Source organism: Pyxicephalus adspersus, chromosome 2, assembly GCF_032062135.1.
Source record: "Pyxicephalus adspersus chromosome 2, UCB_Pads_2.0, whole genome shotgun sequence".
In the NCBI taxonomy this organism is placed as follows: domain Eukaryota; kingdom Metazoa; phylum Chordata; class Amphibia; order Anura; family Pyxicephalidae; genus Pyxicephalus; species Pyxicephalus adspersus.
Genome location: NC_092859.1, coordinates 79,640,039 through 79,652,667, shown reverse-complemented (window position 1 = coordinate 79,652,667; position 12,629 = coordinate 79,640,039). Strand labels below are relative to the sequence as shown.

Sequence of the window (12,629 nt, the reverse complement as noted above, 5' to 3'; positions counted from 1 at the left end):
GAAGCTGTCTCTGGACAGATTACCTGATCTTAACTCTCTCCAAAAATGAACGAATTATTTAATTTTTTTTCTCTCTCTAAGATAATGAGTTTACCAGGCTAATGTTTTCTGATCGTATTACTGGTGTCATGCCAACACAAAGCATGGTTTTCCTCTGCAAGGAGGTAACCAATAAATCCCATAATATATGAAATTACATTGCTATATTTAGAACAATATTACCCGAGTGCATTATCCTTCCAACAAAATATTAATTGTGGTGTCAGGAAAGACTAGATGCTCTATAGTAGCAATTATAAAATTATGGTCGGAAGAAATGTTAGCCAGTTTTCTTTCAGAAGTTTACAATTTAAGGTCAATGCTAAAAGGTTTATAAAGGTGCACATGTGATTTCCTCTCTGGTTTATGTTTCCAAATGGAAACTTTTGTAATACAATGCTGAATTTTATTTCTTTCCATGCTTTTTATTGCAGATGACAATGTGGCTTTGTAGATAACAGATTATGAAATAAAAATGATGTTTTATGTATCATATTCCAAATGTTTTAATTATGGGAAAACATGTGATCTTACAGAGAAATTGATTTGCATAGCATATTCTCAATCAGAAATTGTTACTTTAAAGCAAACCAGTGTTTTTACCCTGTAGGTCAAAGCAACATGTTTGTTTTAAAGGCCCCCTTTAGAAGCACCTAATAACCTTTTCTTTATTCCCTTTCCTGTTTTGTACAGCCAGAGAAAAAATACATGCAAGTACAGAGAAGCATGTGACTCTCTCCCTGGTGTGTTTGTGCTTGGCAATTGGCTCAGAACCGTCACAGAGAAAGGACTCTGCCTAGGATATGTTCTGACTATACTAGGCTCTTACTGGGAGTGTTATTAAAATATTATCACATTTAAGGGGTTAATAACTGTGTTCATCTAAATATGTTTAACATAAAATTCTGTAGCTTAAAAAAGGGGAGAGAAAATGTATTAATGTTCTAAAATGTCTGAAGATTAGGTTTTTGGAGACCTAATCTTGAATCTTGAAGATGAACTACTTCAAAACATGCAAGTACTATAAAACTTTGCAAAAGCTGCAGAAGCTTGCAAGCATGATACACTTACATTACTAAAAATATGCATAAACGTAATTTTGTAAAATTCTTCTTAAACAGGAGATGGTCATTTGTCTGATGTCCACAATTATTCAACTCAATTCCTCACCCTGGGCCCATCCCGGCCTGTGACTGAACAGTGAAAAAAAAAAGCAGCACACTAATAAGCTTATCTCCCAGTCACCCTGTTAGCTCTTCCTAACAGCATGCTGCTTCCTAGCACATGAACTGACTGGTTCCTTGTACTACTTCTGTATTTAACTTACCATCTATGCTGTATAGAGACTAGAATAGGCAAGGCAAGGTACTAAGTCAAAATTAGATACTTAGGCCAAGTACACACGTCAGATGATTTTCGTCTGATTATCGCTTCAGGGCTGGTATCAGATGAGAATCTGACGTGTGTACAGCACTTGTCTGACATCATTCATGGATCCGTCCTGGCGAATGACAAATGACTGCAATACAAGTGAAGGTGAGAGCGCAACCCGGTGCCGCTCAGTTGTTCTCCCATTTCAATAGCGCAGAACAGCACATCGCTCGTTCATGCATCTTTCAGTCTTTTGTCGTTGTAAAGGTTCGGGAAAGATCCTTTCCAACTACAAAACTCTAACATGTGTACGCAGTCTTACACAGCTTGCACAAAATAAAAAATGTTAATGATTAAAGAGCTGCATTTATTTGTGTTCTTTATATTTGCTGTAAACAGAAGGAGTAATAGCACTACAACAATAGGATTAAGATCGCTTTAAAATTATCTATGTAAAAATAACTAAAGATATATACAAAGAATTCAGTCTTTCCCTTTATACAGATTTAGGCCAGCAGACATACAGACTAGTTACAAAACACTGTAGGAGTGGCATAAGGTAAGAAAAGGTTTTATTTACTTCACTAGAAAGTTATTAACAGGCTGCTGAACAGGGCCAAATAAGGCTACAAAAAACAGCTTCAATATATTTGAAAGAAGATACCATATCCTGATTTGTTTGCTTTGAGGGGGGGAAAAGAGCAGTTTGTAAGTTTAAAGGGACAGCCCAGACCTTGCAGAGGATCAGTGGGAATTCTCCTTGTGTTTTTGCTTTCAATCTGAGTAATCTACCTAAATTAGTTCCAGTATGTTGACATTCCTTCCATCTGGTGTCTTTCCATGCAATGGTATTTTTATTACTCCTCTAGCAACCGCAGACAGAAGTACCTTTCTACTGTTACAAAGTGTTTCTTTATTGAAGGTTAGGCCAATCAAAAAGCACAGACCAGCATGTGTTTAATTTAAGGTGTATGAAGCTATAATATCTGCAAGGCCAACAAACCATTTAATGCTCCATTACTCTGTTAACGTAACAGACGATAAACTGCTCCTGCCGCTGCTCTACTTTCTACCAAGCATTTTAACAAACTGAGTATCATATTTAGCACTAGGATGTGTGTACAATTGTATCCATATTGTAAAAAAGGTTATATTGGTTTGGTCAGCTACATAAAATATGATATTCAGTGGTTTAGTATGTACTGATGTATTTATCAAGGATTTACCATAAAATTTGTCTGGCAGTCACTGAAAATTGAGTAAGATTCAATATTCCTTGTTTTTTTTTTACAGTGACTTTCTTTATCCATGTTCAAACAAAAGTTAAACAGCAAAAAAGGCATCAAGGAAGAAAGTGAAAATTGGATTTACTATATAATAGGAAAGTGCTTTACTGTACAAAACTATTTAATACTCAGTGCTTGGAAATTCTCCTGGAAAGCCAATAAACATTATTTTTTTCCTTTTACTTGCACAATGTTTTAGCCAATAACTGGTTTGGAGTGAGGTATGTGAATTTTTTGCCATTTCTTCTGCTGACGGATAGCTATCCTCTCCTAATTATTATTAAACAGGATTTATATACCACCAACATATTATGCTGCACTGCATATTAAATAGAGGTTGCAGGTGGCAGACAGATACAGACCGTGACACAGGTGGAGGAGAGGACCCTGTCTTTTAGAGCTTACAATCTAGGAGACCTATGAAGTTCAGGTAGTAGTTCTGGAGGGGTTAGTTCATGCTAGTAGAAGTTACTCTTCGTGAAACGTTTTTTCTTCTCTATGCTAGATACAATTCCTGCCTTGCTACTTTTTTTGCCACTTAAAGTAGCAAGCAAGAATATTGTGCCCGTTGTCTTCCAGAGCCTGTGTTAAATACGTTTTTATGTACAACAATGCACTAGGTTACTAATAGTTCCTAATGGCATTCCAAATGCACCCTGCCATTGCACTGCAGCACAAATGCCATGCATTGGATGTATATTTTTAACCCACTGCAGCTCAACATATGGCAGCACACTACCAAACGTTGCTATGAACTGCAGAGTTGTTTTTAAAGACAGAAGCTAGCAGGCAGTTTTTGCTGTTTTTTAAATAAAGGCCTGTACTTCTTGTAAACATTGTATTTATTTTTAGTTATCTATCTTTATTCACCTATTTGCATGTTCTAGAAGACTAAGCACAAACTAAAACATTGGTCCACAGCAATTGCCCTAAATATTTACCAACTTTGTGGAGATAACCACAATTGTACTTTTTTAGAGTTCAACAAAGATAAAAAATAATGTATTCTTTCAGGCCTATATCTTCCATTTAACAATTTAGTTATTTTTCAGGCATATCTGCAATATGGGAACTATCTGAATGTTAAAATTACATTGCAACAGAAAAAAAAATAAATATCTAAAGCGAAAGCCCTTTTAGGTACTTGGAAAGCGTTTAGAAAGCCAGTTCAAGATAAGGCCTTTTGCTTGGTGCCTGGTTTCTCTGTACAGAGACACAATAATAATTATAAAATGTCCAAAAAGTTTATTTTGTAATAAAATAACAAATACAACACAATATCAAAACAATATATTAGGCACCATAACAGAATAAACTAAGATGGGGTCAGCATGTAGGTGATAATATTCAGGTGTGATTTATAAAACCCAACACATTTCGCAGGACAAGCCTTCTTCTTCAGGAGAAATATCACATCATGAAATAACATTGTGATTTCACATGTATTATATTACTGCAATATTAGGCCTTGATTTTATTACGTATTACAAAATAAATGTTTTGGATATTTTAAGAATTTTATTGTGTCATACAACTCCCTGCTTTTCTTGAAGTTTTTCTTCCTTGGGTATACTGTTGTAAACACTTTTTCTTTAATTTTTTGGGGCAAAAAATGTACATGTTGCGCTTTTAAATTCATTCAGCTACGTATGGCATTTGTGCTGCAGTCCGATGGTAAGGGGCATATGGAATGCCATTATGAACATTTAGTAACTCTGCACTGACGCATGTCTTGTGCATTGCTGCACAAAAGACACATGCATTAACACAACTTTTCTGGTGGAAACAGGCCCTAAAGCTAAAACAAAGCAAAAATTCTTGGATTGGTGGATTAAAAACATTACTAACCTATTCTTATTGGCTTGTAAACCAGCAATATATATATATATTTCTAATATCTAAATAAACAGTAAAGTTTGTTATCGTTGTCCATGTAATGCTTCCTTAGATTTCCGGTTAACCAGCTATATAGGCATAAAATATATGTGCGGAAATCCAAGCACAGTGGAATGTTACAGCAGAAAGATCAGTTAGTTCTTGACTTTCTGCCAGTTGCCGGTCATGAGATGACAAGGTTTTAGTTCATGGTGCTATCAAAGGAAAACAATGAGAAGTCAGGCACGGTCTGACGTCACTGCCCAGCCAGACAGGAAATTAATTAGAAGATCTAATTGAGAGGTAAAATGATGCCAGATTTATTATCCTTCTACTATGTTGAAAGTCTGCCTATCGTTTCAATATTTGTTTTTCAACTCATTTAATTTCCTACATAAGGTCACTTCATTCCTGTATATGCCATGGGACAACAAAACCAGTCAAAAGCCACCTAAAAGCTAAATTCAACATGCACATTATAGTCCTTTTCCTAAATAAGAGGAAAGAATATACTAAAATTTTTAAATACAAAATGACATGTCTAAAATACAATTAATATTATCATATTTTAGTGTAAAATATTCTCAATTTTTTTGAAAAAAAATGTGAAATCTTGCCAAGACTATAAGAAATACTCAATCTGAGTAGGATTAGGCCTAAAATGGATAAATTGTATGATCAATCTCAGCCTAGATGCAGAATGGAACATCTTGTTCCAAAAACCACCAAATGTGCCCTTGTAAGCTTTTGCTAAAATTCCACATCGCCCGCAAAAACATGTTGGAGGTCATGAAGAAATGTTGGTCACCAATGGGGCTTAGATGGAGCTTAACACTGAAATCAAAGAGTAGAATGCATTCCATCAATCCAAAATAAATAGAAAGTGAATTTGTTTACAAAACTTGCTGTTAAACTTTTGACAGATGCCCTAGAGACATTACAGGTAAACACGACTACTGCATAAACATTGGAAAGAATTTAGAAAGAGGCAACATAACTAAAGTACAGCATAAATCAGCAAGTTACTCGGTTAGTTTAAATATAAATGCTTGTTGTCTTACACTTATTAAACTTTCGGATTTCTCTTGACATACAGTGTTAAGGATTTTCATGAAAGAAGCACTTTCCTTCATAGACTAAATTTATACTCTCAAAAGTAACGATCCTGGCAAAGTCAGGACTAGCTGCTCACTACTATTCAAGATGTTTTAAGTCACTTCAACAGTATTTTCCTCCCAGCTGTACCAAGCAGACTGCCAAATTCTATCCTGCTGAGCGGATGGAATTTCTTCTGTTGGAGAATTGGGCCTATCTCTTCCACTTACTTCTGAAATGAAAAGTGCTTCAAATGAGTAACTGAAAAGAAATATTTTGATTTCAGGTTTTTCACAGATCTGTGTATACATTTTTTTTTAAAAGGGAACCAGTTATAATAGAGCTGACATTATACAGTAAGAGCGGTTACATTATTGTCAATGTCGTGTTATAATTCTGTCCCAGCTCAGTCATATCTCCAACATTTAGCAATAACAATGCTTTGGGAGTGTCTCAATAACCCAATATCAGGACACCCTGCAGCTGTAAAGCATTGTGCATGCATTATGAAGACAAGTTAGGCAGCCAGACAAAGTATGCCAGTATCCTGCCATTGCTGCAATCACTTAGTTATGCTGGTTTATAAACAATTGTTAGAAATGAGTTAACCTGTGGTCTTATGAATTATAAAAACAGATACATTAACAAATGTCACTAATCATTTTCTAAATCTAAACTGACAACACAAAATAACACAAATAAACCAAAGCCTTCAAGGAAAGAACATCATTTACAGTATCCCATTCTAGGAATTTTACACATGTGGGAGAAAAAAGTAAGAATATTGCCTGTCTACTTCACCTCCTTAGCATTCCATTAATGAGCAGGTCTGAACTGAAACACATAGAAAAGAGAAGGGAACAAATTCCTTTCATGAGACAGAAGGATTTTTATCATACATCATGTGTTACGTTGCAATGATGCAGGCTGGCATCAATGTAGTATGTCTTTAATCGACTCACAATGATCTTGACGTAAACACAATAAAAAAAAGCAGGCTACCAATAAAAATATAATTCTGAAAATGTTAGCTGAAAATGCCACCGATTTAAATGCACGACGCAGCTAGAGATGTCAGTAGCTGTTTAAGCTGATTAGGAACACAGAGGCTAAAACGACCAGCATGACAAAAACAAACTTTTTCCTAATTGTCAGCTTTAACATACGGGTAAAAATGTACCCCTGGCCCCACAATCTACATCTAGTTCACCTAAATCTGGTAGCAAATAGCTAATATAGCCAATATTAGGCACAGGGAAGGTTACAGCTGAGCCTGAATGCTTTGGAAAGCAGAGGAAATACAGGTGTGTGAAACCATTGGGGGGAAGAGGATTAGCATGCAGGTGGGTCCCCATAACCGGTTTACATTTTTCTTTTTTTAAATATAATTTATATATATATATATATATATATATATATATATATATATATATATATATATACACACACACACACACACACACACACACACACACACAAAAGAGACAGGAAAAAAACAAAACAGTGTAAAGATTGCATATATCAACCAAAGGAAGAGTATTATTATGCAGTATTTATATAGCACCGACAAATTACGCAGCTCTCTACCTTAAATAGGAGGAGGAGAGAACCCTGTCCAGAAGAGGGGGGACAATTTCCAGTTTATAGCAATAAGGCATCTCACAGCTGTTAAAATATCAGTGACTACCCAGATGGGTAAGCCAAGTTTACACCTTTCTTAACAGACTGAATTTTCTGATTTCAGTTCAGCAATGTTCCATGGGTAACACAAGCACTTCCTCTTTTTATTCCTCACCTTGAATTACTCTTTAAATGTGTCGAGTTTATAATCTAATACAAATATATTGCACACATACAAAATTGACAAGAGTTTGTGAATAAACCATGTGTTTCTTATTCTCAGACAACGTCAGACACGCATACAAATGTCTGGCAATGCTTCAGTAAATCTCCCAGGAATTTGTCACAATAATGATCTGATTTTCTATATTTCATGAAGCTTTTGCCCAATATGTATTTCCATACAATATACAACTAATTTTGCTTTTTCTCCAGAGTGAAAGGAAATCCCCATTTAGGCGTTTCTGCTTGGCAAGTTACACTTGGCAAGTATTTCCCTTGTGAAGTGTATACTTCCATCATCATTTTTCAAGAAATCATGGTGTGCATCCCTTGTTCCTATAGTCCCTTTCATTTTAATCCATGACATTCCTCTGCAATTTGGCTTACAGAACTAATCTCCCTCCCTGATTCTTTAAAACATAAACTTGGCCTGCTGTGACACAACGCACAACACATCACACTATCACACCCGTCGCCTCATCTTGGCTGATGTTTTCCTCAGTGGGTAGGAGGTAGCCTCGTGTAAACTAAACAAGACCCTCTGGATGATAACTTGTGTGATAAGTCTAACTTCTTTCACTTTCCCATCTGGAGAAACAACTTTTTTTGGCAGGAAAACTTTAGGTTACTTTGGGACAGTCAGATCTATTTTCTGGAGTGCATGCTTCAGTTAATACAATGGTAAAGTATCTGCTTCATGTAACAATTTTATCATTTTTTTTTTTACATAATTTATCATTTTGAGGTGACTGCATAATTTGCTAACATTTATATTACAATACCAGTACCAGATTTACAATAGTGAAGTGGGCTAACCAACCTTCTGAGGATTTCTTTATGGACTTGGAAACCAATAATACTGCAAAATGTCTTTTGTAATAGACAAAATAAAAAATAATTTGGTGTTCCAGGAACCAACAGTAAATTTCACAAAGCAAATGGCATGCTCCCTATGACTTCCTAAAAGCCTAATTAAAGTCAACATTGTAATGGGCAAATTCTAATAGCAATCAGGTTAATGAGTGAATACAAAAAGTGCATTGAAACAAATTGGTGGGCAGAGTATCTGTTTCATGGGCCAAATGTGCTTGCAGCCTATTATGTTTACTCATCTTTCAATTTATCAAGTGTGAAGGTCAATCAGATGTAGCAAAGCATCTTTTATTCCTTCTACCTTAGGTGTTGCATGGTTACATTTCCCAGCATCCTTGCATTGCAATGGAAACCATGGGTCTACATAAAGTCAGAAAGGACTTGAAGTCAGAGGCTATACGTGAGACCTCAACTTCTGTCCAAGTCAAAATAAGGTTTGGTCTACTCCAACAAAAAAGTTTCCCTTGTCATTCAAATGTGTGGTGTCAATGCATCTATTACACACTCAAGTTTTTATATTTACAACAACAAAGTAGTAGAGGTTGTGGCTTCATCCATTAGACAGTAATCTAAGTCCAATGTGTGGCCTCTGACCTTTGACATGTCTGGATCATTTTAAGGCCATCTCTTTACACTCTATTCACATGCCTGTGTGAAAGCTAACTCAACTTCAGTGGAGCATATATGATAAAAGGTTCCTCCTCTATTGTATGGCCAAGATGTAAATATCTTCTTCATTTCCATATACTAATGTGCACCTCCAGCAAATGCAGGTGGTTTGCCGTTAATCTCTCCGCCGCCAGATTACTGCAAATGCTGCTCAAATCTGCTACAGATAACAAACTTTTTCATAACCACCCAATATTATCATTTATTTACACAGAGCCATCATGCTACACAAAATTTACTTTAAATATTAAAATGATAAACTATAGTGACTTTATATAGCTTTAAGAATAGTGGGATGGATTGGAAACCCTGTGTAATTCTTAAAGCCCTCAGTGTCCCTGCTGGGAGGATCCATTTTATGTGCACTGGTACTAGAGGGGAAAATTTTCCTTATTTTGTGCTTCTGACTTAACTTCCTGACCTGGAGATGGTACAGAAAGTGAGATGTCCCCAATGGGAAAAATATTGCAAATTGCCCTAATCATCAAGATTGACTTACAACGCGTAAAGAAAAAAGTAACTCCTGTAGACGGAGTATAAACGTCTTCTATTTTTATGTATTATACCCAATCGCATTAGATAGCTGTACGCACATTTATTTATTCAGAATAATGTGCAAGGTTGTATAATATACAAACACTTGAAGGCTGGCAAGCAATCAAATAGATAAAAGAAAAAATGCCCACATACATTCAAATCAGGTGATTCCAGCCACTGACAGAGCCTTACCTTCATATATACTTATGATGTGCGGGTGACTGAGTGATGACATGATTTCAATCTCTCGTCTAATGTGAACCATATCTTGCTCATCTCTTATTTTGTCCTTACGGATTGATTTTATTGCAACCTGGAATATTTATAAAAAAAAAAAAAAGCATTACACTGGGAACAAAAACAGATGTTAGGCAACAATTAGAACAGAACAAAAATCAACACAGATGCTGTTTGCTGGCAATTAATATATGTAGACAGGACTTAAACAAAGGGTGTGCTCTGTGAATAATACATTTATCATTTTGGTGCATACTGGCTAACCATACAAAGGCAACAGAGGAGTCATTTGGAGGCAAACACAGATCAAACTATTATCTTGAGCAGATCAGAATGCATTTAATATGTTTCAAAGTGTGTGGGCTCTACAGAAATAAAAAATAATAATCCTTTTTTAGAGTTATTACTCGGTATAATGTTAAAACACTATTCAATGTTCCTAATACTTGATGGCTGTTCAATTACTACAGATCCAACTCTGGCAATAGTAGAAACACAATGACTAATACTTTTACCACTATTTTACAGTTGTAAGTAGACAAAAAGGCATCATTACCACTAGATAGTAAATTTAAGACGCCTTGGTGATATTTATCTAGTTATAAAATATTTCTGCAGGTACCCATACACAGGTCTACAAATATGCATTAGCAGGTAGTAAATGTATACATTTGAAAGGGAAGACTCCTGTCCTTTTGCACATTATTATTGAAAGATAGCGATTAGAATACTTGATACTACAGTATGAACAATAAAATGCACCCCTAAATTTATATGTTCATAGATGGTACACCATTAATTAGTTCTCATTGTGAGGCTTTTCCTAGAAAACATGAGCGCCTCAGTGAAAAAAAAATGACCCTTTGCTTTACTTCCCCAAAGATATTTGTTGCAGATGTTTGTATTCCATGTACTAAGTAAAGTTCAACTAAGTAGAAATCACAAGCTAGATCTTAAATGGCTACGCTGCAGGTGGTACAACTCTGCCAGTGCCAAAGTATGCAAAATGGCCAAGTAGATCTGCTACTCCCTTTCATTTAAAACCTATAGGCACAAATAACATCTTATGTGGGGCAGAGCAGATTTTTATTTAAAAATGTTGCTTTAAAAAATGTACAGATATTCATAATTCAAGTTCGGATATACCCTTGTCAGTTGCCTAAAACATTCCCCAGACATTCAGCAATTGTAGACTGGGACAGTGTTTTCACCCTAAATCATGAAATGCCTGAACATGGATCTCCATGGAAGAATTGTCATCTTTTTTTAATAAAAAAAAAAATGTCTTTACAAAATTTTTTGCTTAGGTAATATTTATGCTGTCAGGTTATTACTACTGGGGTCTCTGTAAAAGTAAATGGCCCTCAAATACGCTTACAGTGACAATGTTACAAAGGAAGTAAGAAAGTCTGCACCCCCCTGCTCTAACCAAGATTTCAGTGACTGGGTTTACATATACTATTAAAAATGTAAAGCCAATTCTGATAGCATTTGATGCACAATTGATGTGTGAAATAAGCCCTGGGTGTAAATATCCGTCAGTGTTTAGTCCTCCCTTACATACACAAATATTACATACATAAAGAAACAATGAAAATAAACAATGAAAATAAAGGTGAGATGAGGTAAGATGCAACGCTTTGACGTCAGCAAGATAACAAAAAAATATTTGGTCTGTTGGAATTGAACTAGAGCCCTTTTTATAATTTATTTTCCAAGCTGTCTAGTTTGCACTTCACGTTTCTTTGAAAACACCTGGCGACAATCAAGCTTCCATTGACAGCACTGGCAAACGAAACATCCCTGAGAATTCTTTTCAGTACTAGCACTTTAAAGTTAACAGGGAGGTGCATATTCTCACCGTTAGGTGTTGGAGATTCTAGGCTATGGAACAATAAGGTGGAAAAATAATCTATCAAACATGTCTAACATACATTTATTCATATTTGCCTTAAATATTTATTCACCTGAGCGTCGGATTACAATACACTAAAACACATGCACTACTGTTTTTTCAGTGTGCTAACTAGCGGCCCAGTAAATAAATAAAATATATAAAATGAACAATGGAACAAACATTCTTGTATGTGTATTATTGTAGCTGTGAGAGACAGAATAACAACAAAAGAACCCTCAAAAACCCAGTGCTCAAAAGTCAGAGCTTGATGAGCATTTTAATGAGTGAAATAAGTATTTGATCGCCTATCATCCACCAAGATTTCAGGCTCCCAGGTGTCTTCGCTGTATGCAGGTAAGGAGCTGAGATTAGGCGCACCCTCTGTAAGGGAGTGCTCCTAAACCAAGCTTGTTACAGTACCTGTATAAAAGATTCAATCAGATTCCAAACTAGCCACCATGGCCAAGATTGTAGACCTACACAAGGCTGGACTGGGCTACAAGACTATCGCCAAGCAGCTTGGTGAGAAGGTTGGCGTGATAATTTGCAAATGGAAGAAACGCAAAATAAATGTCAATCTCCCTGGGTCTGGGGCTCCATGCAGGATCTCCCCTCGTGCAGTTGCAATTATCATGAGAACTGTGACGAAGCAGCCCAGAACTACACGGGGGGAACTTGTCAATGATCTCAGGGCAGCTGGGACCATAGTCGCCAAGAAAACAATTGGTAACACACTGCGCCGTGTAGGCCTGAAATCTTGCAGAGCCCGCAAGGTCCCCCTGCTCAAAACAGCACATGTACAGGCCCGTGTGCAGTTTGCCAATGAACATCTGAATGATCCAGAGGAGAACTGGGTTAAAGTGTTTTAATCAGATGAGACCAAATTTGAGCTCTTTGGCTTCAACTCA

The 12,629-nt window shown here is 36.1% G+C and overlaps 1 protein-coding gene across 1 annotated transcript in view; it reads right to left on the bottom strand.

Annotated features, from left to right (window-relative positions):
* NUAK1 (NUAK family kinase 1) overlaps positions 1 to 12,629 on the bottom strand; it is a 57,306-nt gene that overhangs the window by 24,709 nt on the left and 19,968 nt on the right. The window contains exon 2 of the mRNA XM_072401202.1: positions 9,780 to 9,900. Within this exon, the coding sequence (XP_072257303.1) occupies positions 9,780 to 9,900 (121 nt within the window). The remainder of the gene's footprint in view (positions 1 to 9,779; positions 9,901 to 12,629) is intronic.